The 27,360-nt window shown below is 43.6% G+C and overlaps 1 protein-coding gene and 1 pseudogene across 1 annotated transcript in view; both read right to left on the bottom strand.

Annotated features, from left to right (window-relative positions):
- The window catches only part of ARMC9 (armadillo repeat containing 9), a 151,857-nt gene that overhangs the window by 113,425 nt on the left and 11,072 nt on the right, over positions 1-27,360 (bottom strand). Inside the window, exons 3-9 of the mRNA XM_028482596.2 lie at positions 25,706-25,793; positions 23,998-24,123; positions 20,526-20,696; positions 18,727-18,882; positions 14,922-15,014; positions 10,988-11,009; positions 3,608-3,765 (exon numbers count right to left, since the gene is read on the bottom strand). Of these exons, the coding sequence (XP_028338397.1) occupies positions 3,608-3,765; positions 10,988-11,009; positions 14,922-15,014; positions 18,727-18,882; positions 20,526-20,696; positions 23,998-24,123; positions 25,706-25,756 (777 nt within the window). The 5' untranslated portion in view covers positions 25,757-25,793. The remainder of the gene's footprint in view (positions 1-3,607; positions 3,766-10,987; positions 11,010-14,921; positions 15,015-18,726; positions 18,883-20,525; positions 20,697-23,997; positions 24,124-25,705; positions 25,794-27,360) is intronic.
- LOC112065140 (uncharacterized) lies at positions 19,347-19,461 on the bottom strand (annotated as a pseudogene).

Here is a 27,360-nt window from a genome sequence, read left to right as displayed (position 1 = left end):
CACGTTTTTTTTTTTTTTTTTTTTTTTTTTTTGCGGTACGCGGGCCTCTCACTGCCGCGGCCTCCCCCATCGCGGAGCACAGGCCCCGGACGCGCAGGCCCAGCAGCCACGGCCCACGCGCCCAGCCGCTCCGTGGCACGCGGGATCCTCCCGGACCGGGGCACAAACCCGCGCCCCCCGCATCGGCAGGCGGACTCCCAACCACTGCGCCACCAGGGAAGCCCAGGAGCACGTATTTCTTTTACATGAAGAACAAGCTAGTTAAGATTCCAGTGTTCCCCCCAACCCCATCTCTCCCTGTTTTGATAGTGGAGGCCCCTCCAACCCCTGCCTCGTGGTCTGCAGGCCTCTGCTTGCACACTCCAGCTGTAAGAGCCCACGTGCCTATCTGTGGCCCGCATGCCACACCTGGCGTCGCGTCGACCCTGGCTGTAGGAAGCATACCAGGATGATGGCAGTTACGTTTTAAGAGGAGAGAAGGCAAAAGGAAAACACACACTTTCTTTTTATTTATTTCTGTACTGTTTGAATTTTCTTTCTTTCTTTCTTTCTTTTTTCTATTTTTTGGCCACGCTGTGCAGCATGCGGGATCTTAGTTCCCCACCTGGGATCGAACCCGTGACCCCTGCAGTGGAAGAGCGGTGTCTTAATCACCGGACCACCAGGGAAGTCCCTAAATTTTCTAGGCCTTCTTTTTCTTCTTTTTTTCAACAGTGGTTATATAAGCCATTTTTGCTTTGTGTCTGGTACTTTTCTGTACTAAAGAAAAATCAGTGTGTGTTATTTTCAAAACTAAAAAAACCCTAACAATTTTCAAGATATACATTTCAAAAGCTCCTCACTAACTACAGGATAAAGCACAAATTCCTAAGCACGGTCTATAGATCTCTCCATGACCTTCCCCAATCCACCTCCTCTGCAACATCTTTCAACACATACCACCCCCCAGCTTTGGCTATTCCAGCCCTACCAAGCAACTCTGGGCAGTTTTGTTGAGCATTTGTGTGTGTGCTTTCACATGAGCAAAGGCGTTTCAGTGCAGGATACTAAAACATATTAAAAAGCTATTATTGGACTTCCCTGGTGGCGCAGTGGTTAAGAATCCGCCTGGCAATGCAGGGGACACGGGTTCGAGCCCTGGTCTGGGAAGATCCCACAAGCCACAGAGCAACTAAGCCCACGCGCCACAACTACTGAGCCCGCGCGCCACAACTACTGAGCCCGCGCGCCACAACTACTGAAGCCCGCACGCCTACAGCCCGTGCTCCGCAACAAGAGAAGCCACCACAATGAGAAGCCCGCGCGCCGCAACGAAGAGTAGCCCCCGCTCGCCGCAACTTGAGAAAGCCTGCACGCAGCAACGAAGACCCAGTGCAGCCAAAAATAAAATATAAATAAATAAATTTTAAAAAGAAAGCTACTGAGCCTGCGCACTAGAGCCCGCGCGCCACAACTACTGAGCCCGCGCGCCACAACTACTGAAGCCCGCACGCCTACAGCCCGTGCTCCGCAACAAGAGAAGCCACCACAATGAGAAGCCCGCGCGCCGCAACGAAGAGTAGCCCCCGCTCGCCGCAACTTGAGAAAGCCTGCACGCAGCAACGAAGACCCAGTGCAGCCAAAAATAAAATATAAATAAATAAATTTTAAAAAGAAAAGCTGTTATGGTAGAAAAACAATACACAGCTCTTGCTTTGGCCTAGACCCCTGGGGTAGCCCCAGGGAGCTGGATAACTAATCCCTTCCAAGTGTTTACTCCAACGTCCACTTACGAAGGTGAAAACCTGGAAACAACCTTAATGTGCAACAACGGGGGCCCAACGTTAAATAAAGTACGGCATTGCCACACGACAGAAAACTCCACAGCCATGAGAGGTGAGGCGTCATAGGAGGATATTTAACGACTTCAAGAATACATGATTCAGTATTCAGGAAAAAAGCAGATTAGAAAACCGTGTGTGAACTGAGTCCATTTTTGTAAAACGTGTATCTAAGTACTGAAAAAAGTCTGGAATGTTAACAAGTGTTATTACTAAGTGACACAATGACAGGTAGTTTTCATTTTATTTTTTGCATCGTTCTATATTTTTGAAATTTTCTATAATGCATTTTATTTGGTAATCACATTTTAAGTTGCTAAAACTAGTTTAATACACAAACTTATATTGGTGATAAAATTGTATAAAGCTTAATACACACACACACACACACACACACACACACAGGAGTACAAGTAAAACTGGGGAAATCAGGATAAGAGCAACAGATTGTATCAATGCCAATATCCTGGCTGAGATATTATACTATAGTTTTGCAAACTGCTACAACTGGCAGAAACTGGACAAAGGGTACAAGGACTCTCTCTGCATTATTTCTTAAAATTACATGTGAACCCACAATTACTTCCATTAAAAAAACCCTATATTTCCACCAAGCGATTTTATTATACTTTCTAACTTGTTACTGAGTAGAACACCAGAGCCATTCCCACTAAAGTCAGGAATAAGACAAACACGCCCATGAGCACATTCAACGGCATCCCAGAGTCTTAGCCAATAAGCTAAGGGGAAAGAAAGAAAGTTATGACATATAAGGAAAAAACCAAAAATACCATTATTTGAAAATGATATGACTGCCAATCTAGAATATAGAAGAATCAATCAGAAGAATCTACCAGATTAATAGAGTTCAGAAAGGTAGCTGGATACAAAATCAGTATATGAAAATCTATAGCTCTCCTATATACCAACAGGCTATTTCCCCCTCATTTTTATGCCACTACCTAATTTTTTTTTTCTCCTGCCAATTTATTCTTTGCTAACATTAAGAATGGGTAGAGATGCATGTGTCTTTTTGAGTTACGGTTTCCTCTGGGTATATGCCCAGCAGTGGGATTGCTGGGCACTGCAGCACTATTTACAACAGCCAGGTCATGGAAGCAACCTAAATGCCCAACGACAGACGAATGGATAAAGAAGATGTGGTCCATATTTACAATGGAATATTACTCAGCCGTAAAAAGGAACGAAGTGGAGCCAGCTGTAGAGATGTGGATGGACCTAGAGATTGCCATATAGAGTGAAGCAAGTCAGAAAGAGAAAAACAAATATCGTATATTAACGCATATATGTGGAATCTAGAAAAATGGTACAGACGAACCTTTTTGCAAGGCAGAAATAAAGGCACAAACATAGAGAATGAACAACATGGACACCAAGGGGGGAAGGGAGGGGGTGGGTTGAATTGGGAGATTGGGATTGATAGATATACACTACTAGGTATGAAATAGATAACTAATGAGAACCTGCTGTATAGCACAGGGAACTCCACTTCGCTGTACAGTAGAAACTAGCACAACGTTGTAAAACAACTACACCCCAATTAAAAAAAAAATAAGGTAAAGAAATAAAGACACAGTAGATAATGTGTCAGGAAAATGGATGAAATACTGCAGCAGCGTGATAAACAGCTGCACGTTGGCTTTGTGACGTGGAAGGGCAGGCGTCACTGGCTGGGGGTGGCCAGGAACTGTGTATCAACACAGTCCATGCTCATGACACATCTTTATCTCAGAAAAGACACATGAACAATGGGGCACCTTCCTTACCATCTTGCCACTGACTGTGGCCTCCAGAGAATCCACCAGCTCTGCTGTGACTCCGATGAGATTGTGGTAGTCCGCCTGGATCTTATTGTACCGTTTCAAGTATGTTACTGACCTACGCTCAGCTTCTACCAGCTGCTGGTGGAGCTGCTGCAACATTTCTAGGAAGACAATATATATTTATATTAAAACAAAACAAAAAAGCAACAATTTAAAAGACCCCTACAAAGTAAAAAATAATTATATTCTTCTCAAGGGAATACCATGCCTACTGTCAGAATATTTTACTGTAACAATGAACTTGACGCTCCGTATTCGTGTTTAACACTTCTTCTGTCTCATGCCACTTTTAATTACAAAATGCTTTGTAATCACTGATTTTTTCATTTCTTATCCCCGGTAGTTCAACTGAGTCATCACTGGCTTTCCTAACAAAATCTATTTCCTTGGCTGAACCCCACGCAACTTCTTTTAGTTCCTCTCTCTATGTACAAGAAACAAACTCAATGCTTCTTTCTAGAATCAGCTCACAAAATGGTTGAACCAAAACTGAGTTTTTTTCTCTGTTTGTGCCCCGTGAGGTTGTCTGGGGGATAACTCATAACCGCGAGAGAGTTCTTCATTTTAAGCAAAGGTTAGGGCTGCTTGACAGGTGCTGAGAAAACTCAAATCCAGAATTAGGTAAGATTCCAGGTGTTCACTCTGCCAGGTCGATGAAGCATAAGTCTTAGAGCGGCAGCCTTGGAAGGTTCTAGGGTTCCTTTCTTGGAATGCCCCCCCACGCTGCCCCCATACCCCATGGCAGCACCTGATGGCCAAGCCACCCTGGGCACAGTTGGACTATGCAAATCTCCTTCGGTGTCAGGATTCCTTGGCCCTATCCCACTTTTTCCCTTTCCTGGAAGGCTATGTTTTGGATGGAAGGACGTGTTGCTGCCCCCAAACCATATTGTCCCAATCCAGGCACTGTATGATACTTAAAGTCTTCATTTTAGAACACATTTCATGTATACAGAGAGAGCCTTTAAAATTATAAAGACCAAATAGAGCCATTATTTTATAACAACTTTAATGGAGTATAATCTATAAAAATATTGCATCACTTACGTTGTATACCTGAAACTAATATAATATTGTAAATCAACTATAATTCAGTTAAAGACCTAGGTTCAAATCTCTACCCTACCAATTTCTTGCTGGGTAACCTGGGGCAAGACACTTAATGTCTCTGCTTCTCATTTCTTAACCTATAAAATGGGGAAAATGATAACGATCTTGAAGGGTTATTGTGAGGATTAAAGAACACATATACTCAAAGTGCCAAGCACACTGCTGGCCCATAGCAGCTGCCCACCCATACATGGCAGCTATTATTATTATTGCCTTTCACGGAAAGGGGTCAAAGATTTTCTAAATATATTTCTATGCAAGTAGATAACTTGAAAAAGTGGCAGAAAGGTTATGTCCTCAAGCAGTGGTATGCAAACTTTGAAATACATCAGAATCATCCAAAAATAAAGATGATCAAGCTTTACCTTCAGAGACTCTGATTTTGTGGATATTGGGTAGGGGCTAAGTATCTATACTGTTAACAAACTCCCAGCTCTGACACAGACCACAAGTTTGAGAAACACCGTCCTAAATTATCTTTTCCTCCTAATTTGTGTCCTAAACAGCCATGAGGATCACCCACATTCAAACTGTATTTCAAAACCTTTTATGTGTCACAATTGTTGATGTGCAGAAGTAAAATATTTTAACTACTAAAACCCAAAATATCACATAATGAATTATTATTATTATTATTTAACACCCATCAAATCTCAGTATTGAAAGATAACTTTAAAAAGTCATCTGACACAAATTTACATCCAGTACTTGAACCTCTGGAGAACATTCCTAGAAATCATTTATCAATCTTCTCCTAATATAATATCGGGAAGGAGTCACTACCTTCCTCCTACACTAAGTATCATTTAAGCTTTTTCATGCATCCCAAACTCAAAATTACACAAACAAGAACTTCCAAGGATGAAAATTTTAGATTCATAGTCCCATTTTATGGGAATAAATATTAAAGAGTATCTGTGACATTTTTCTCAACGTGTACCAAGTGGCAGATGAATGAAATACCAAAACCCATTAGCTGGGTCAAATGACTTCCCAAATTATCAGTGTTAATGTCATCAAAGTAGTCCCTCTCGAAAGGGGACTGTAGCAAAAAACTCTTCCCCTCATAAACTCACTGTAAGATTAACTAAACGTTAGGGACTATTTGTGGAACTCTTGCCTTGGGAACCCAGAATTGGAATTTATGACAATTTCAAAGTATGGTAACCTGAGGCAAAAGAGCCTTAACTGCCAGCAGCCTACAGGAAAGAGAGAAGTAGGCAACTGGGCTGAAACGTTCATAACCCTTTCAAATACACCGTTGAGCAAAAACAGCCTGCTATCCAGAGATATCACCTTGCAGACACCTTAAGTGCCTACAAACAGGACCTGACCATTACTGTAAGCTATTTGGGTTACAGCTCAAAATATCAACTTTATTTCTGAGCATTAAACAGAACTTTGACTCTTTTTTTCCCTGTCAAATTGTGACAGGGAAGAGCTAAATCAGACTCCATGCTCCGATCTGTTTCTTAGACTTTAACCTTTGCTTTTCGTTGCTTTTGTTATTATAAACATACATAATGGCCTGCCTCAGGGAACCCTGGCCTGCCTCAGGGAACCCTGCCCACCTGTGGATGGCTGCAAGAAAGAAGAAACTAACACGTCCCCTCACCAAGTCTGGTCATTCCAGAAGATGCTTTGCAAGACTGATGGCCCTTGTACTTTACTTCCTCACCACCTCTCCCTCTCTGATTCTATAAAAGTGACTGGCATCCAGACCCAGATAAGATGGTTTTTCAGACACACCGGTCTGCCATCTTCTCGGTCTGCCGGCTTTCCGAATAAAGTTGTATTCCTTGCCGCAAGACCTCGTCTCCGATTCATCGGCCTGTCATGCGGCGAGCAAAGCGAGCCTGGACTCGGTATCAGAAAGTTTGATGAGACAAGGACAACTAAGCTAAGATGCCTTGCCCTGCAAGATCTCAGCTTTTAATGGAGATGTCTTGGTCCATGTTATTTTAATGACACTGTCGTAATCACGCCAGCAAAATTTATTGAGACTCTTTATATTTCAAAGCCACTGACATAATTTGTGCAAAAGTCCAAAGAACTGCATCCCAAGCTTTAGACAAAAGATATATACAACCAAAAGAATGCCAGTTAAGGTCACAAAGAGTGACCTTATATTTCCTATCATTTCCTGTATTATATAATTTCCTATATCTCCTATAATTTGAGCATGAAATGAATCAATAACAAAAGTGATGGGCCTCTTTCCTACAGTAAAGCAGTCAAGCTTTCCCTTGTTGACATTTCTACTTCATTTAGATGCATTGTTTATTTTTTTTTTAAGAGTAGATGAGATTTGCTTTTAGAGACATCTTGGCTGCTCAAGATGATACATTTTAAAATATGGATTTTTTTTCCAACCTAATATAAATAACTAAAATCAATCACTCTACTTTTATAATATCAAACAATTTTTTCTTTGTATTTAGATATAAATCGGCTCTTTGCTATCCTGCTAATCCACAAATACTGGAGGAAGAAAGTTAAGGCTTACAGCTAGGAATATAGGTCATCATTTTCAAAAATAATATTTACAGCTCTGAACTCTAGGAAAATGATCAGTTGCCCATTGTCTGAAGGGGCCAAACGCATAATGCCAGAGATGCCAAAAGATACTATTTCTGTATCCTTTTTAGATGGCTAGGTGAAAATAATAATCCAATATGCTACATTGCCAACCTAAGTTTTTATCCTTAACGCCATTTTTAATATAATTCCTTTTGAGAGACTCTTCCACTCCAAGCACTTTTCTCACCTTCTTCAAAGGCTTCTGGAAATCTCACTCTGCCCATGAAACCTTCCTATCAAGACACATAATGATATTATCCAACCATTTGATTTAAGAAACAACACCTGGGCTTCCCTGGTGGCGCAGTGGTTAAGAATCCACCTGCCAGTGCAGGGGACACGGGTTCCAGCCCTGGTCCCGGAAGATCCCACATGCCAGGGAGCAACTAAGCCCATGAGCTACAACTGCTGAGCCTGCGCTCTAGAGCCCGCGAGCCACAACTGTTGAAGCCCGCGTGCCTACAGCCTGTGCTCCGCAACAAAAGAAGCCACCGCAATGAGAAGCCCGCGCACCGCAACTAGAGAAAGCCCACGCACGGCAACAAAGACCCAACGCAGCCAAAAATAGATAAATAAATTTTTAAAAAAATAAATAAAAATAAAAAACAACACCTGGGGCTAGAATTGAACTGGGGACTTGTCTGTGCCTTGTGGTCACTGCAGCCTTAGCAATGACCACAAGGCACAGAAGACACAGTGGTGACAACTAGCTATGGTGACACTGGGCCTGGGCCGGAGCCCCTGGTACAAGTGCCTTGTGGTGCTAATCTCTCATCTCCATGGCACTACTGCATTTGGGGGTTACTCTGCCACAGACACACACTGTGCCTGCCAGACTCAATTCCACAGACATCCTGCTTAGCTATCCTCAGAAAACGCAATTAAAATCAAACTTAAAGAAGGCTCGAAAAACCTGGTCTCCTTGCTGAAATACCAAATGAAAGGTCTGCAGAAAAATACAGGCTCTTCTACTTGCACTCCCCCTCCCATGTTTATTTCGTCTGCAAAATTGGGCCACTTATCAGAGACATAACTGGTTGCCGGCAAGAAGCTATCCCCCCAAACTGCAGGGCATGCTGGGTGACAGGAGGTGGCAGAAACTCGGGAATCCAGGAGAAGTTTCTCACCACCTTCCTGTCCCCAATGCCTAGGAGTCCAAAGACCGACTCTGAACAAGGACTAAACAGACTCAGACAAGAATTGGGCTTCCCCGGTGGCGAAGTGGTTAAGAATCCGCCTGCCAATGCAGGGGACACGGGTTCGAGCCCTGGTCCGGGAAGATCCCACGTGCCACGGAGCAATGAAGCCCGTGCGCCACAACTACTGAGCCTGCGCTCTAGAGCCCGTGAGCCACAACTACTGAAGCCCGCATGCCACAACTACTGAAGCCCACGAGACTAGAGCCTTGCTCCGCAACAGGAGAAGCCACCGCAATGAGAAGCCCGCGCACCGCAGTGAAGAGTAGCCCCCGCTCGCCACAACTAGAGAAAGCCCGCGCACAGCAACGAAGACCCAAAGCAGCCAAAAATAAATAAATAAAATAAATTCATTAATTAAAAAAAGAAAAAAAAAAAAGAAATAAGGCAGTTCTGTGGGACCCAAAGGACCCAGGTTGGGTGGTGGTTTTAAAATATGACTGCACGGTCTTTGACAGTTCTTTCCCATCAAGAGGTGGAATGTAAGTCTCCTTCCTTTGAATGTGGGCTGGCTTTAGGAATTTGCTTCTAATGAATAGAACACACCAGAAACAACACTGAGTTACTTCAGAGACTGGGTTAGAAAAGGTGACACAGCTTCCATCCAGCCCCCTCTGGGGACATTCACCCTGGGTGGGAACCCGGCCACCAGGCCCTGAGGAAGCCCAGGCCACGTGAAGAGTCCACGTGGGCCTTCTAGTCCAGGGCCTCTGCTGAGAGCTCAGCCGACAGCCAGCATCAGCCACCAGACCTGTGCACATGGAAGCCTTGGAGACGGCTCTACCCGGCTCCGTCTACACCCGGGAGCCACCCCGAGGGAGAACTGACTGAGCCCACAACTCCCAGACCACGCGAGACGATAGCAATAAGAATAATAAATGGACATTGTTGTTTTATGCCGCTGAGTCTGAGGCGGCTTGCTGGGCAGCAAGAGGAAGAGAAGTGGTGAGGCAAAGGAGCATTTCTGGGGGTTGCAGGTCGAGCCCCGAGCGCCTGGCCCAACTGAGGGGCTCCAGTTGTGCTGAACGGGAGACAACCGGCCTGGACCCGCCCTGGCCAAGGCCCGGAGCTGCACTAACCCAGTAGGGCGCAGGCCTGGGCAGCCGCAGAGAGAGACCCCGGGTACGCGAACTCCGCGTAACCATGCTGGGGGCAACGCCCCCTCCGGGAGCTCGAGGCTGCAGCCTGTGACCCTCGGAGCGGTCCCCACTGCTCCTCTGTGTTCAGGCCCGGACCGAGGGCATGAGTCCTGCGACCTGCCGCTCCTCCACGCAGGTCCCTCCGAGTTCCAGGAGGGGAGGCCCAGCTGCCGAAGCAGCGGCGCAATTAGAACCGCTGGGCTGGAGGCCCGCGAGGCCACCGAGGGCGGGAACAAACGCCCGAGGGCGGGAACAAACGCCCAAGCGCTTCCCACCTGAAGCTACTGAGCACGCGTGGGAATCAAGTCTGCAGCCCTGCTCGTCATTCAGTTCCCTGCGACACCAAGAGCTAAATGATTCACTAATGCTTCTTTTCTTTAGAAAACTTTAACTCTCTAAAAGGAAACAGAAAAACAATGGCAGGAAGTTTTGCAATCGTGACTGCTGTGAAAAGGGCAAATGTGTTATTTCAGGTAGTAAAACTCCACCTGCTGGGAATTGAGGATTATGCCCTCAATACTTATCAAAGGCATGAAGCACATCATATAACCCTTTCCAACAGAATAATTTAAGCAGTTTTCATAATGTTGTATCAAAGACAAAACTCCGGCAAAGAACCCCAACTGTGGCCACCAATTTCATGTTAACTAAAATTTTTCTCACCTTTCTGGAAAATGAACAGGTCTGATAAAAATTACTAATCTTGGAAAACCATCATTTTATGCTAAAAGTGTAAGACTGGAATTCCTACTTTGAATGCAAAAAATGGAAATGCTTTATAAGAACGAGAACTCCACATTGCTGCGGAGATAAGACCCTGTTAAAGTAGTTTAAGGTAAAAGTGAAAGATACTGAAGTAACTCCCCACCCATGCTGCACTGCGTCTTCTAACTGTGCTGCTGCACTGATGTCCCTCTGGCACTTGCTTGGGTTCTCCTCGTTTCTCCGTGTCTTCGTTATCTGACATACAAGACAAAGCGATACTGAACTCTTTCCCCACCCATGCTGCACTGCGTCTTCTAACTGTGCTGCTGCACTGATGTCCCTCTGGCACTTGCTTGGGTTCTCCTCGTTTCTCCGTGTCTTCGTTATCTGACATACAAGACAAAGCTAACAATACCAGCCACCCTGAAAAGTGGGTCTCAAGGAACGCAGACAAAAAGGACTACAAAGCACTTCATAAATATTTAGATTTTTAAAGCCCTCGTTTGCCAAGTCCGCGGAATTCTCTCCATTTCATTGCTTAAAACTCGAGTTGGCAAAGTTGTGATTTAAAATTTTTCATCTAGATGATTTACCTTTGTTGCTTTGTCCATTCTCCTGGGATGCAAGAAGTTCAGGAAAACAGGCATTCAGGAGGCAGAACTCAGGGTATCTCACATTGTGCTGGCCAATCTGAGAAAGAGCCCCAGTGTGGTAAAAAAGAAATCTCAGGCCAGGGAAGGGCGCTTCTTAATGTTGCTATAAATAACTAAGACAGTCACCGACTTCTCGATTCTTGGGTGGCTCACGGCTCACAGATAAATCCTCCTCTATGCATCTCAAGAACCACTCTGTGAGTCCAACAGCCCCTAACTGGCCTCCTTCCCCCTTCAAAAACCTTCCCCACAGCTACCAAAACGTTTGACTAAAAGTGCAAATCTGAATTCATACCCTTTAACGCTGTAACTTCAGTGCTAAAGCGTTAGCCTAAATTAATTGAGAATGGGACGAAAAGAACATGGCGTGGTAACTACAACCACAGACTCTGGCACCAGACCGCCTCCTGGGTTCAAACCTCAGCTTCGACACATCTGGCTGCATGTCTGATGGCAAGGTATTTACCTGTTTTATTTGGGTTTTCTTAATTAAAAAAAAAATTTATTTATTTATGGCTGCTTTGGGTCTTTGTTGCTGTGCGCGGGCTTTCTGTAGTTGCAGCGAGCGGGGGCTACTCTTGGTTGTGGTGCGCGGGCTTCTCACTGCGGTGGCTTCTCTTGTTGCGGAGCTCGGGCTCTAGGTGTGCGGGCTTCAGTAGCTGTGGCACGTGGGCTTCAATAGTTGTGGCTCACGGGCTCTAGAGCGCAGGCTCAGTAGTTGTGGCGCGCGGGATTAGTTGCTCCGCGGCATGTGGGATCTTCCCGGACCAGGGCTCGAACCCGTGTCCCCTGCATTGGCAGACGGATTCTTAACCACCGCGCCACGAGGGAAGTCCCTGGGTTTTCTTAATTTTTCTGGTAACAGCTTTATTGAGATGTAAGTCACATATTATATAATTCACCCATTCAAAGTGTACATTTCAATGGTTTTCAGTACATTCACTGAGTTGTGCAACCATCACCACAGTTGGCTGTGGAACATTTTCATCCCCCAAAAAGGAAACCCTCTGCCGGCCAGCAGTCACCACCCTCCCCAGCCCTAGGCAACCACTGTCTACTCTCTTTGTAGATTTGCCTCCTCTGGCCCCTTCATACAAATGGAACCATACAATATGCAGCCTTTTGGGTCTGGCTTCTTTCATTTGGCATCATGCTTTCAAGATTCATCCATGTTGTAGCACAGATCAGTAGTAACTCACTCACTTTTATTGCCACCTAATATTCCGTTATATGGACAGACCACATTTGGTTTATCCATTCCTCAGTCGATGGACATCTGGGTTGTTGGCACTTCTTAGCTATTTCAAATAATGCTGCTGCGAACATTCATGTACAAGTTGCTGTGTAGACATGTGTTTTCATTTCTCTTGAGTATACAGCTAGCAGTGGAACTGCTGGGACATAGGTAATTTCTATGTTTAAACTTTGAGGAGACAACCTATTTTTGAAGAATATTTAATGATATGAGGAAATTCTCTCTTCATTTGATAAAAAATATTTAAAAATACACATACATATAGCTGTCTATCCTCGTTTATTGTAAACATTACATACTTTGGGGTGTATGTATGTACACAAATGCATTTCTGTGCTTTCCAAATTTTCTATAAGGACTATGATCAATTTTATAATCAGGAATAAAAAGAGAGTGTTTCTTTGTTTGTTTGTTTAGAAATGTAAACATAACCATGTTATTCTTCTTCTTGAAATGGTTCAAAGGCTCCTCCTCATTACTTACGGGACCTCACATGAACCTTCGTGCCCTGGGCCTGCCTAATCTTGACTCTCTCTCTCAATCCTTTCTGCTCCGGCAATGCTGAATGCTTCACAGTTTCCCAACCATACAGGCTCAGTGCTTTTGCACGAGCTGTTCCCTCTACCTGGAACTCCTGTCTCTCATTCTGTCTGCCTCACAGACTCCCATTTTACTGTTCAAAACTCCAACTTGCCTGAGACAACTATGTCTTGGCCTTTTCTTTGTGTCCCTAATTCCTAGCACAATATTCAACCTAATATATGCGTTGAACTGAACTCCAAATATTTCCACATAACAAGGAAAAGAAAGGAATAGTGTTTACAGTTACCTGCTAGACTTCAGCGTATTTGCTTCAAAGCATGTTGAACAGGATAAAAGGTAACAACTATTTGCAAACTATAATACTAACAGCTAACAGTCAGTAACACAAGCGCTTCCACGTGTTGGGCTGTTTTAAGCGAGTTTTTCATGTATTAACTCAATCCTCATTTTACTCCAATGAAATGGGTGCTATTATTAATATAACTAATATGATTTACTATGTAAAAAATTTCTTTTAGAATCTTTACATAATTCCCATTACCTTTTTAAGGAGAAACGCTTTTTAAAAGTGTATTAAAGTAATCATAAACCAAGTTGGAAAAGTCCTAATTTCACTGAAAACTGTCCTTTTATATGGAACTCTAAGAGGGAAAAGAATTGGGCATGCAAACGTAATGGTATGTGGGCAGAGGACAGTATTGGAACAAAACCTTAAAGGATGTAAAAGCAGAGAGGAGGGCTGTACTCAGCCCCATGGTGGGCGGCCTCAAGGCGAGGCTGAGGAGCTGAGTACAGGCCACAGGGTGCCACTGGAGGCTTCGGAAGCTGAAGCAGGAGAAACGTGTCATGAAATCCCAGGGATTTCAATTCAAAGAGTTCAGTTAGGAAAAGAGAGTCCAGTGCTTTGGAGTTAGAATGGAAGCAGAAGGTATTATGCAGCACAGTGGCCTACATGTTTTATTAAGTTAAACAAAACAAACACCAGCTTTAAAATTCAAAATGCTATATTCTTGTTATGAAATAACTTTTGATACATTCTTGCTCAGAATAAAAGGAGATGAACGTCCTTAGAGACCCACGAGCTTTGGGAAATCAGCCTCCCACGGGCGGGGCGATCCGTGACATTCTTCCCTGGACAAGCTCCGTTTACACCTGCCGCCTGGTCCTCTGTCCATTCAGTGTTCCCTTTTTACTCTCAAAAGTGTCCCTATTTAAATTGGATTGTGGTGATGGCTGCACAACTCTATCCATTTGCTAAAAATCATTAAATAATGCACTTACCATGGGTAAATTTAATAGTGTGTAAATTATACCTCAGTAAAGTTGTTTTTTATTTATTTATTTTTTACAAATTTATTTATTTATTTGGCTGTGCCGGGTCTTAGTTGTGGCACTCGGGATTTTTAGTTGTGGCGTGTGGGATCTAGTTCCCTGACCAGGGATCGAACCCGGGCCCCCTGCATTGGGAGCACGGAGTCTTAACCCCTGGACCACCAAGGAAGTCCCAGTAAAGTTGTTTTTTAAAAGTCCTAATTTGAGTGACAAGTTATATATGACTTGTCCATACGCCACAGCCTCAAGGCCTTAAAAGTGACTAGCTGATCTTCTGCGAAGGACAGTTCTTCCAAAGAGTTATTTTTCAAGAAGACAGACATTTTTTTTTTTCCTACTTAGACAGCTTCTCGACACACGACATGAAAATAGGACCCTCGCCACGTCTCAGAGACCCAACGCCATAGAAGTCAATCCTTTACAGCAGCGGTCCCCAACCGTTTTGGCAGCAGCGACGGTTTCGTGGGAGACAATTTTTCCACGGATGGTGAGGGCGATGGTTCGGGTGGCGATGCGAACGATGGGGCGCAGCAATGAAACTTCGCTCACTCGCCCGCCGCTCACCTCCTGCTGTGCTGCCCGGTTCCTAACAGGCCGCGGACTGGTTGGCACACGCTCCCATTAACGCTCAATTCGCTCTTAAGTATGAAAGCAGCACGACCACAGCTATCCCTATTTGAGGACATCTAGGCCAGTGAGCTGCTCTAACACTATAGGTGGCCTCCATATGCTTCAAAAGGATACATATAATGTTAAAAGCTTCGGCGTGTTACTGGCTTTAAAAATTAAAGCCAGAAACTTTTCCAACTTCAGCTTTAATTCTGGAGTCCAAGGATCCTGAAGGAAAGGAAAAAAAAAGAAAACAAGGAAAAAAAAGAAAAGCACTAGATCATTAAATGCCAACAAACATTGTCAACTTGTGGCCTTTAGGGTTAAATTACTCCGCCACAGTTACTGAAATCAGAAGCAAGATGTCTTGCCAGTGGTGTGATGCTGTAAAAAACAGGTTTTAGGACATTTCGCCAATTCATTTATAGAAGATTCGAGAGCCCACAGCAGAAGGAAAGAAGGGAGTACTTTCATACACAGAGGAAAAAATAACCCTGTACGTGATTTGAATTTTTCATGTGATTTAAACACAAGCATGATAAGTAACCTTATTATATTGAATACCAAAAATAATGCAGTACGGTTTGGGCCTACGTGGTACTGGCACGAATACACAATTATCGCGAAGTTACTGCGTCTCCGGAAGGAGACTCATCTCCATAAACCTCACCCAGACAAGAAAAACAGAAAGAAGCTGTTATCTGCCTCAAATACTCCATCATGTCCAGCATTATGACATACATCTAGTTTGATCTGTTCCTTAAAAATAAATTATTTATCTCAAATAATGCTCATTGAGAAGGAAAAAATAATGACTCACGTAGTAAAAGAATAACTGTCACAAGCAACGATCTTTCTCAGGACAATTTTTCTGAGTCTTCAGACAAAAATATCCACCAGCTAAACCGAGAAGTTCCACTAAAAAGAAGCTCTGTCACTAAAAATTCATGTCCACTTACCTCTGAGATCCTGCCCCATCTCCCCCGCATCTGCCCATCCCGCCCCATTTCTCCCTCCGGCTCCAATCCTCATCCACGCCTCCCACCCCACCCCACCCCATCAGTTTATCCAGTGCGTTGTCTGACCCTTTGAAAAAATGCTGCCAGAAAAGCAGAAAAGTCTGATATTTTAAAAAGATTTTGTAACTCTCCGACACAGCATGATGACTTCATTTCTAATGTGTCTGTTGTGGGTTGAATTGTGTCCCCTAAAAAGACATGTTGAAGCCCTAATCTCCTCAGGATGTGAGGCCAGGGGGAACGGGGGACATTGCAGATGGAATTAGCTATTCGTGTAAGCTCTTAATCCAATATGACTGCTGTCCTTATAAGAAGAAGGGAATTTAGACACAGACACAGAGAGAAGATGGCCACGTAAAGACAGAGCAGAGATCTGGAATTATGCAACCACAAGCCAATAGACACCTGAGGCTACCGGAAGCTGGAAAAGGCAAGGCAGGATCTTCCCCTAGAAGCTTCCTAGAGAGCATGCCCCTGCCGATACCCTGATTTCAGACTTCTGGCCTCCTAAACTGTGAGACAATAAATTTCTGTTTTAAACCACCCGGTCTGTGGTCCTTTGTTATAGCAGCTGCAGGAAACTAATAGTGTGCTCCAGCTCAAGGCTCTCTGTGCTCAACCATATAGAAAAGAATCTCAGGAAAGGACTGCTAGATTGGCCAACATAAACGAAGACATCTTAAAAAACAAAATAAAATATTTGGGTATTCCTAGACACACTACAGTGAAATTATACGATCTTAAAGGCCAGAGAAAAAAGACAGACCACGTACAAAGGAACAGCAATTAGACTGAAGGCCAACTTCAAAATTGCAACAGTGGGAGCCAGGAGATGAAGTAGAAATACCTTCAATGTCCCAAAAGAAAATAACTGTCGGGACTTCCTGGCAGTCCAGTGGTTAAGACTCCGTACTCCCACTGCAAGGGGCACGGGTTCGATCCCTGGTCGGGGAATTAAGGGCCCACATGCCACGTGGCCAAAAAAAAAAAAGAAGAAAAGAAAAGAACTGTAAACCTAGTATTTTAACCCTATCTGAGAAAGCAATAAAGATGTTTTCAGACAAACAAGAACTGAAAGAAGGGATCCTCAACTAAAGGAGATTTTTTTTTTTTTAAAGATATTGGGGGTAGGAGTTTATTAGTTAATTAATTTATTTTTGCCGTGTTGGGTCTTCATTTCTGCGCGAGGGCTTTCTCTAGCTGTGGCAAGCGGGGGCCACTCTTCATCGCGGTGCGCCGGCCTCTCACTATCACGGCCTCTCTCGCTTTGGAGCACAGGCTCCAGACGCGCAGGCTCTGTAGTTGTGGCTCACGGGCCCAGTTGCTCCGCGGCATGTGGGATCCTCCCAGACCAGGGCTCGAACCCGTGTCCCCTGCATTAGCAGGCAGACTCTCAACCACTGAGCCACCAGGGAAGCCCACTAAAGGAGATTTTAAAGGAATGTACTTAAGGTAGAGGAGAAAATGATCCCAGATGGAAGGTCCTCAGCGCAAGATGGAGTGGTAAGCAAAAATACTGGCAAACCTAAAGGTAAATCTATACACATACTGACTGCATAAAATAATAAAAATTTCAAATTTGTGGGGTTAAAGTATATAACTAAAATATTTGATAATAATAGCACATAAGTTGGGAAGGAGATAAATGAGGTTAACGCATTCTAAGGTCCTTGTAATGGTCAGGAAGAGAATAAAGACGTTAACTTTAGATTTTATTATGTACACCGAAGTATCTGTGATGACCACTGAAAGAATATATTTAGAGACTAGCAAAAGGAAGAAAAATGGAATAAAATGACTCTCCATGAACACTGATGGTCTCTAAATTCCTGAACTCTGAAGAAGAACCTGACCTCTGCCTTGGAACATCAGACCTGCCGCGGCCTCAGAGGGACCCTTCCCTGACGCTGCCAGTTCCTCCTCACCTTGATCTAAGCTGTAGCCACACTGCCATGTCATAATTCTCATAAACAGAAGCCTAGACTGTGAGAAGTTTCACAACTTTCTAACCGTTTTATATTTTCAGCCTTCTAGGAGAAGACGGTAAAACTAAATTTGGACTGACTAAAAAAACAAGCACAGAATTCAACTGTGCTTCTGTACAACAATCCGGCTTTGATGAGACCAGTCAACTACCTGACCTTCAGTTTAGCAGCTACTATTCAGGAGTAATGAAATTTGTTTTACTGAATTATAGCAGAAACTGAAATGTACTGAGCTTGGAAGAATTGCATCCATTGCTCGATGGCAGGGGAGTAAGCACCATTCAAATTCTTGGAAACAGTGTGAGATCTTTAGAAAAAGTATCTAGTTATATCAAAATATTTGTCTCTAAATACTTTTCAATAAACCTCTCAGTGGGACATATTAATTTTAGTAAGTCAACAAAAATTACCTTAATAGGTAAATCTTATTCATAAATATTATTCTAAAATGTCAACTAAAATGAAGTATAACAATTAAAAGAGCTATAGGCAAATAGTCTGATGGTAACATAGTACACAATCAGGTAACCAAATATATACCAAGTAAGTGAGAATTTTAACACAAATCAAAACATACATGGCCAGTGATTGTGTAAAGTAGCCTAGTTTTTTTTCAGGCTACTAATTTTCATTGTAATTGAATAAGTTATTGTTTCAATACTGCAGAAGTGTACACAGAATGATTTAAGAGGTTAGTATATTTTAAAATATTTTGTCAGTCTGGGTTAACAAGTCTTGGTGCAACAACAAAAAAGCACGTTTTATAACACAAGAAAAGTTTGTTAAAGCAAATTACCTGTACATTCTTTTAAAATACAACATAACATAAGCAAATTTTAGCCTTTTTACAGCATCATTCAGAAACCACCAGTGTATACAAGGTGAAACTGCCATGCTGCCCAGGATCTGAGACAAGATTCGGGGGTGGTCACTTACCTGGAAAAGCTCTTTAAATGAGGGGTGTACCATGGGATTGGGAACAAAAGGCAGGGCATAGAAAGGGAGAAACTCCGTGGTCTGGCTCAGCACTGCCCCTTTGGTCTCCAGGTAGGTTTTGAAATAAGAAATCCTTTCATCCATCTCCTCTTTGTCCTGCGAGGCAAGGAGGATGCTCGTTTGAGATCTCCTGCTTGACGCCAGCTCACCTGTTCACCTGTCCTCTCTCCGGGGCTCCTTCAGTTCCAGCCACGTCGCTGGCATCCTCCCCGTCTGGCCCAGCCTGCGTGCCGTGACCAGTCATCCTAACATCACCCCTATTTCGCCCCTTCGTGAAACTGTCAGGAATATCAGAGAACTAGATATACGATACACACAGTTCAAATGCTGCCTTTTCAATCTATCGTTACCATTTCCTCATATCCTTAAAATTCGTCATAAACATCATTCTTAATGGCAGGACAAAACCTCATCTTGTGGGTCTATCATAATTTATTTAACCAATTCCCCCATTATTAGATATGTACATTGTTTTCATAGTTCAGATATCAGAAATAACTATTTGTCTACATTCCTGTGATTTCCTTACGAGAGGTTTTTAAGGGTGAACAGTTACTGTTTTTAACATGGAACGCTTCACGAATTTGCGTGTCATCCTTGCGCAGGGGCCATGCTAATCTTCTCTGTGTCGTTCCATTTTTTTTTTTTTTTTTTAGTATACGTGCTGCTGAAGAGAGCACTTAAAGGTGAATAGTTTTTTGAAACAGAAGTTTTCCATATCATTATTCCTTTCCTTTATTAGGCTAACTAAGAAGTGATCTTGCCTGCTTCACTGCTTCCAGGTGTAATCCCAGGCAAGTCGGGTCCCCCCACCAGGGTTTCCATTTCTTCCTGGGCCTCAACGAGAAGGTCCACCCTGGCCTCGCCTGTTACGTCCCTCACAGCCTCATACACAGGCCAATTCTTCTCATCAGTGCATCTCACTTCACCTACACCGTGAAGCCCACCGGACTTAAAAAATTTATTCATCTTGTTATCTTACAGAAAAATGGAAAAATTAGAAAATAAAAATAAATACGAAGAAAATGAAAAGTCTCCCACACCGGCACCCACAGGAGTACTATCTTAAGGAACAGCCTTCCAAGAATGGCTGCCACGATGGGCTGTAAAGCTGCTCCTCCTACCACTGAGCCTTCCTGTGGCCCCCTGACATTTAATAAGTTAACACAGGTCCCGGGGGCAGTAGCCGAGGCGTGGAGAGGCCACGAAACAAACGTGCGTGGTCCGACGTCAGCCCGGCCTGCTCCCCTTCCGTCGTTCCCTCCGTGCCCCAAGCTTCACCCGCAGAGCAGTTTGCGGCTGCTCCCCTCTCCCCTTCACAGCTCCAGTCCCACACCTGCAGGAAAAGACTGCAGAAGCTAAATTCAACTTATCACTCAAATGAACCTTCACAGACGGGCATACCATTTTCCCACTGTTTAAGCTTAAATGTATCTTCTAATATACGGTCGAAAATGTGGTCTCTAAACATGTATTCTCTTAGACATACATGTCTTGAGGTATTCAGGAAAATGATGTAGCTTTCATTACAGAAGTGATTAACTTTCCATGCAAATTAGAAAATAAACTGCTGGGAATGAGATAGAAAATCATTCATCAGGATGTAAGACACCTACTCCTTAGAAGCAATATGATAAAATGGCCACAAAACTAAATTAATCCTCATTTGCAAAACATAACAGCTAACATTCTCCTTTAACACACCATTTGGACCAACCCACGCCATTAGGTGAACCTACAGGTCTCCCTGTGGAGTGTTTCAGAAGATAGATGGCAAAATGGATGTGAAGGTAGAATTCCAACTTCTGGGCGAGGGAGTCGCCAGCCCGGATGGAACTGGGAATGTGCCCCTCCCACAAATCGAAGAACACCTTCTGGTCTCCACTGTCAAACGCAGCAAGGAGGTCCTTCTGTGGAGAAGACATCAGAGAGAAGCCTGGTCATAGGGATGCCCCTTCTCTCAACACCCTGAATCCTCACACCCTCCCACTACCTTGGATACCGATATACTCCATCGTTTCAGTGTGAGCAAAATTAAGTCTCCTTTTCAGAGGGAAGGGATAGGAAAACAGAGATCCAGAGGGCTCCAATCTGCCTCGGCTGAGATTCCTACAGACCGACCCTGGTTTTCCACTGCTCTGCAATAACAAATCTGAGCGTTCTAAAGAACAGATACAACATTTAAGGTCTCTGAAATGGAAGGAATCAGGCATAGGCCAAAGATTGAGCCCAGAGACTCACAGGCAAATGAGTACACTGAGGTCGCCCTTTGGACTTGCTGACCCACTGCACGCAACTGATGAGAACGGGCCAGATCCAGAGCCCAGCCAGACCTCGGTGGAACAACCTCATACCTACGGAAAGTTGCTGACACCACAACTGCCAAGTCCCTGAGCGCCACACGGAACAGTCGATCCCAGGCCTGGGAGGTGGGTGCTGTCACGTGCCCGCTGTTGCGAGAAGCATGTCTGGCAGAGACGGCATTGTGGGAAGCAACCACAGAGCCCAACACACGCAGGTAGTGACTGCCCGGGCCCTCCCGTTCCAGGAACAAGGAAGCCTGGGCTGGAGATGGAGGGGGGCGCACAGGCCCGGCACCAACCCGACCTCGGAGCTGTGCCAGTCTGACTATGTGGGGCAGAGACAGCTTCCCGACTCGCCACGCAATAGCTGAAACAGAGAATTCTGGGGAAAGGTGGTGGCAGTTCCCATGTCACCTGTCTCACAGGAAAAATGATAACTGATCCATCACAAATACCTGCTGCGTAATTTTGCAGATTTAGGTATAAGGCAGAATCAAAAGAACTTCCTGTGACTTATATTGTTTTCCTTTTTGTATCAAATGCCCAAGACCCTCAGACCTACATTTTGTGCTCAACTGCAAAAGCTTTTCTTGGAGTGCATTTTCTGTAGAATCACCACTTCCCCAACCCATCACCACCATTATTTACCACCATTATTTGGTCATTGTTCTTTTATACTTTTTAAAATGGTTTTACATTTTTTCTGTAAAACTGTCTTTTTTTTAAGGTTACATATTCTATTTGTTTATAATCAAACTTTTTAACATTATAAAATAGAAATGTACAGAGAACAATGTTACATTGTTTGGTCATCCTTAAGTCAAAGACATTCACTGATAAGGAACCTTCCACTATGAATCTTACAAAAATGTTCTCTATGTCACGTGACCGAGAACAACTGTCTCTGAATATTACCTTAGTCTGGAAGGGATTGGCATACATTTGAAAGAAACTCAGAATTTTTCAAAATAAGCCCTACAATGAAATTCTACCTCTTCAAAACTGGCCTCTTTCTGTCTCTCAGCCCTGGAAACAGTGAAGGACAGCTGGTCAGCAATTGCAGGCAGGGCAGGTACCAAAATAAAGCAGAAGCAGCTAAGCACCGCCACCTCTGGAAGAAACTGGGGGAACCTGGCCAGAGGATCCCCTTTTCTTGTCACTGACTGATGCAAAGGTGAAGGGGAGCCTCCCAAGGGTGTGCTGCTGGGGCCCGGCCCCGCCCCAGGCTCACCTCTGCTGAGCTCTGAGCGAACCCTGCGAGCCACTCTGGGGAGGACTGTCCTGCGAGAGGTCCCGTGACTGTGTGAATGAGGCGACCGCAGACTCTCGTGGGTATTTTAAAGCTTGGAGTCAAGGTACTTTCTTAACATGGCTTGGCAAAGGAAGTCTGTGTGTCAAATGGCCCATCCACACTTTATTCTAAACTCTACATTTGTAGACCTGGGACTACAAACCTTTGCTGTGCCATTATACTCCCAATTTATGAAGCATATTCTGTACCCGGAAATGGTCCCTGAGTTTAAAATAATATCTACACATAAAGCAATCCAGTGTTACAACTCACAGGGTCACAAAATATTAACTTCTCAAATATAAACCATGATCACAGCCAGCACTATGAAGATCAGAAGATTTACATACCACCAATAATCACCTATAAACACACACACACACACACACACACACACACACACACACACTCTTACAGAACTGTGCTTAGGGAAACTCTCCCTTTGTTGAGTGCCAACTTAACAAATGTCCCTAAGTCACTCACTGCTCCAGGTATTTTTGTTTGGGAAATCTATAATGGCAGGACACAGCTGTTTATTGAATGAGCAGAAAAGACACGCTTCTCACAATCTGAAAGTTTCAAGGTCTTTCAAGTTAAGTACAGCTTCTCTTTCCATGTCTAATAATGACTAGATTCTTGTTTCATGTTCTGAAAAGTTTGCTCCAGGGTTGGGAGGTGTCATCAGGCTGCCCGATGCATCACTGACAGGAGAGCCTGTGTCTGAAGTGGTGGCAGCTCAGAATCCAGGTGCGTGAGGACTCGAGGGCCACTGGGTCGGGGGCGCAGCCCCTCTTGACCTCCCCAAGCCATTGCGACGGTGCCCCAGCTCCATGGTACCCCGTGCCAGGCCACTGGGGAGTCGGGCTGTGGCCTGACCTCCAGCTACTCCGTGGGACTCTCAAACAGAGTCTCATATTTTTCTTAGAAGTATGTATATTGAAACAAATAAATTTATTAAAATAATAAAATCATGCAAAGCTGAAATACGCTGCCTCAGGAAACGGTATGTTCTCTTGTCACTGGATGTATTCACGGTGAATCAATCACTTACCTAGAATGTTACAAATGGGACGGAGCATCAAATAATGGTTGAAATGAGGACTTTTAAGATCCTGTCTAACCCTGAGAGTTGAGGACCATGTAATATGTGCCCTCTGCAGCCCACTGCAACAGGCTCACAGGTGCCCAGGCCTCCCTTTGAAAGGAGGCTGCCTTGCATGGGGCTCTTATCCCTGCCCCCTCTGGCCTCCCCAAACAGAAGGCAAGCACCATGAGGGCAGAGATTTTGTTGTTTTGTTCACTGCTGGGTCTCCAGCACCTGGAATTAATAACCTAAAACTCCTCAGAACGAGGACCACATTTGTCTTAGTTTCTAAGCATTGCATGGTTTCTTCTTTTTCTTCTTGCCAAGAAATGTATGTGAAAGATCTTATGTTGCCACCCATTTCCTAGGATACAGAGATTTGAAAATGACGTTACTCATTTATCCATAAACATCTGCACAGTCTAACAGTCACTGTGCCCAGGTCCCCAGAAATATTCCAACATTCTCTAATGGCAGCATTTCTTACAGAGCATCTTGATTATCTACAGAAATCAAAAAAAGTAAAATGTTACCTGGATTATCGATGATTTGGAGTCCCTTAAAGAGCCACATGCTGATTTAGATAACGCTTTTCCTTTTATTTTGCATTCTTTTGAAAATGTTTTCAAGGTGTCTTCAAATTCGGCAAAATCTAAATACTATTTAAAAAAGCACATAAATGTACATATATTTCTCTGTTTTAACATCAACAAAGTAACCATCTTTGATGTACTTGTACCAGCTCAATGTTATCACAAAATTTATAATGAACTGTCATCTTTGGGAGAAGTAATTTGGGATCCAGCTTAGAATTTACTTATCGATATACACACTAAAAAACTAGAAAGACAGTATCATAGAAAACATTTATTTACAGAAAATAAATTTGTTTTTAGAAGGAAAATGTGAGCTGCATTATAATTTATTTTTTAATTTTTTAATTTTGGCCCCGTCGCACAGCTTGCGGGATATCAGTTCCCTGACCAGGGATCGAGCCCATGCCCTCGGCAGTGAAAGTGCGGAGTCTTAACCACTGGGCCGCCAGGGAATTCCCTTATTATAATTATTAATAGAAAATACGATGATATGTGCAGCAGCCTGAAAAAGGCAAAAGTGATCAAAGGACCTGATGGCTTTGGGTCTAGTAGGTCTCTGGGAATTTGTTACTTGAAACAGAGGGATTAGAGGTAATGCCTGCCCCTAAGAACAAAAGGTAAGCCATTAAAAGATGGGCAATGTCATCAGCCGCCCTCAAGCACTAATGACCCCCGCCCCACCCCGTCTTGAAGCGCCCCTCTGCCTTGTGTTACTGACACACACTACGTCTACTGCTGCTCTCCACACTTCTCTGCCCTTCTTTACAGTTTGTGTCAGTCGTAACTCTGTTTCCACCTCCTCTAACTGTGGCTATCTCTCCAGGCCCTATCCACAATCCTCTGCTGTGACAGCTTTGAAGATGTATTCATGATCACACCAAATTCCGAAGCTGCATTCCCAGGGTGGACGCCGTGTCCTTGCTCCACGGCCATGTCTCTCAACGTCTAATGGACAGTTTAACCGCACAGTGAAACAGCAGCAACCATTTCTTTAGCACCAACTCTATGCCAGCCCCTGCTAAAGGCAGTAGAGAATACCAAAAAGCATAAGGTGTGGGTCTCATCCTTCAAAAGCTTTCAGTGTAGGACACCTAAATGTCCATTAATAGGCAACAAGTTAAACAGATGATGATGCAGCCACTCAGTGAAATACTCTAGAGCATTCAGAAGTATGAGGCAGAGCACAGGAAGATGTTCATATTGTACTACTGTTGACAGATGAAAGGCAAGCTGCAGAACAATGTGTGTGCTATCATCACATTTTGTAAAACAAACTATAGTCGTGTGAATACATTTTGAATACTCACAGAAAAAAGTCTGGAAAGGTAATATACTAAGCCATTAACAGTGGTCACTGCAGGAGGAAAATTCACTGTTTATACTTCTTTACTGTTTGAATCTGTTACCATGAGCATGTGCTGCCTTTATAACTTTCTCTAAAGGAATTCTAAAAAGCAGCTTTACAATTTCAGTTTAGTTATGAAAACAAAATATAAATTCATGGAAAATTATAAAAAGGAAAACAGATAACTGTAATGTAATGATAGAAACATTACAAGGCATTACAGAATTTCCTGCATTGTAAAATACAAGATTTACAAGTTTTCAAGATCTTTTTCTGTGACCTGTGTTCTGTAAAACATACCTCTTTCACTAGTCCAAGTAATTCTGATTCATGAGCCAGAATGTCCCCCATATTGAACCGTTACTGTTAATTCTCACAGCAAAAATCTCTACAAGGCAAAAACATAAGACAAAGGCTATCATTCCAACTATCTGTAAAATAACAAAAAGATAGCTGTAGTGGGAAGAATAATGGCCCCCATGTCCTGATCCCCAGAACCTGTGAAAATATTAGGTTTCATAGAAGGGGTGGATTAAGGCTACAGATGGAATTCAGGTTGCTGATCAGCTGACTTTAAAATAGGGAGAGTAGCCTGGATTATCCGGTGGACCCAACATAATCGCAGGGGTCCTCATCAGGGAAGGAGGGAAGCAGGAAGGTTAGCGTCAGAGTGATGCAGTGGGAGAAAGACTCAACCCGCCGTTGCTGGCCTTGAAGATGGAGGAAGGGCCGGGAGCCAAGGAATGCAGGCGGCTTCTAGAACCTGGGAAGGGCAATAAACTGATTCTCCTCTGGAGCATCCAGAGAGGAACAAGCCCTGCCCACACCTTGAGTTTAGTCCAGTGAGACCCATTTCAGCCTTCTGACCTCCAGAACTGTAAGACAATGAATCTGTGTTGTTTTAAGCCACTAAATTCATGGTAATTTATTACAGTAGCACTAGGAAATACAGTGGCTAAAGTCAAAAGTAATTCTCTCTTCTATGACAACTACTTAAAATGAATGTGGGGCTTCCCTGGTGGCGCAGTGGCTGAGAGTCCCCCTGCCGATGCAGGGGACACGGGTTCGTGCCCCGGTCCGGGAAGATCCCACATGCCGTGGAGCGGCTGGGCCCGTGAGCCATGGCCGCTGAGCCTGCACGTCCGGAGCCTGTGCTCCGCAAGGGGAGAGGCCACAACAGTGAGAGGCCCGCGTACCGCAAAAAAAAAAAAATAATAAAAAAATAAATAAATAAAATGAATGTGATCAAGGACTGGAGGGTGGTATAAATGAGACAGTCAAGGATTGCTGGTGAGAGTGAGGAAGATTATTTTTCTTATTTAGAGTTTTCTAACGTGCTATCATGTGGTATGTGTAATTCAAACAGTCAAGAGCATAAAGTGTATTTAGAACAAAATAGAGTGTAATGATAAAGTCAATCCATTTACTTTAAGAAAGGACACGCACTAGAATTAGTCTGATGGAAAAAACAGAGTCACTAATCCCTCGCTCTGCTTCCAAGTAAAAAGCATTAAACCTAGAAACCAAGTCACAGATGTAGAAAACAAACTTATGGTTACCAGGAGGGAAAGTGGGGCGAGGGATAAATTGGAAGATTGGGATTGACAAATACACACTACTATATATAAAATAGATAACTAATAAGGATCTACTGCACAGCACAGGGAACTCTACTCAATACTCTGTAATGACTTATATGGGAAAAGAAACTAAAAAAAGAGTGGATACATGCATATGTATAACTGATTCACTTTGCTGTATGCCTGAAACTAACACAACACTGTAAATCAACTATACTCCAATAAAAAAATACAAAATAAAAAGTTTCTAAAAAATGCAAAAAAAAAAAAAACATTAAACAGTCACAAAAAGATATCAGGTACTACTTAAAAGAAATCTTTGGGGCTTCCCTGGTGGCGCAGTGGTTGAGAGTCCGCCTGCCGATGCAGGGGACG

The sequence above is a fragment of the Physeter macrocephalus genome, chromosome 2 (genome assembly GCF_002837175.3).
Source record: "Physeter macrocephalus isolate SW-GA chromosome 2, ASM283717v5, whole genome shotgun sequence".
Taxonomy (NCBI): Eukaryota; Metazoa; Chordata; class Mammalia; order Artiodactyla; family Physeteridae; genus Physeter; species Physeter macrocephalus.
The sequence above is the reverse complement of the archived record's forward strand: the minus strand, read 5'-3'. Positions and strand labels throughout refer to the sequence as shown.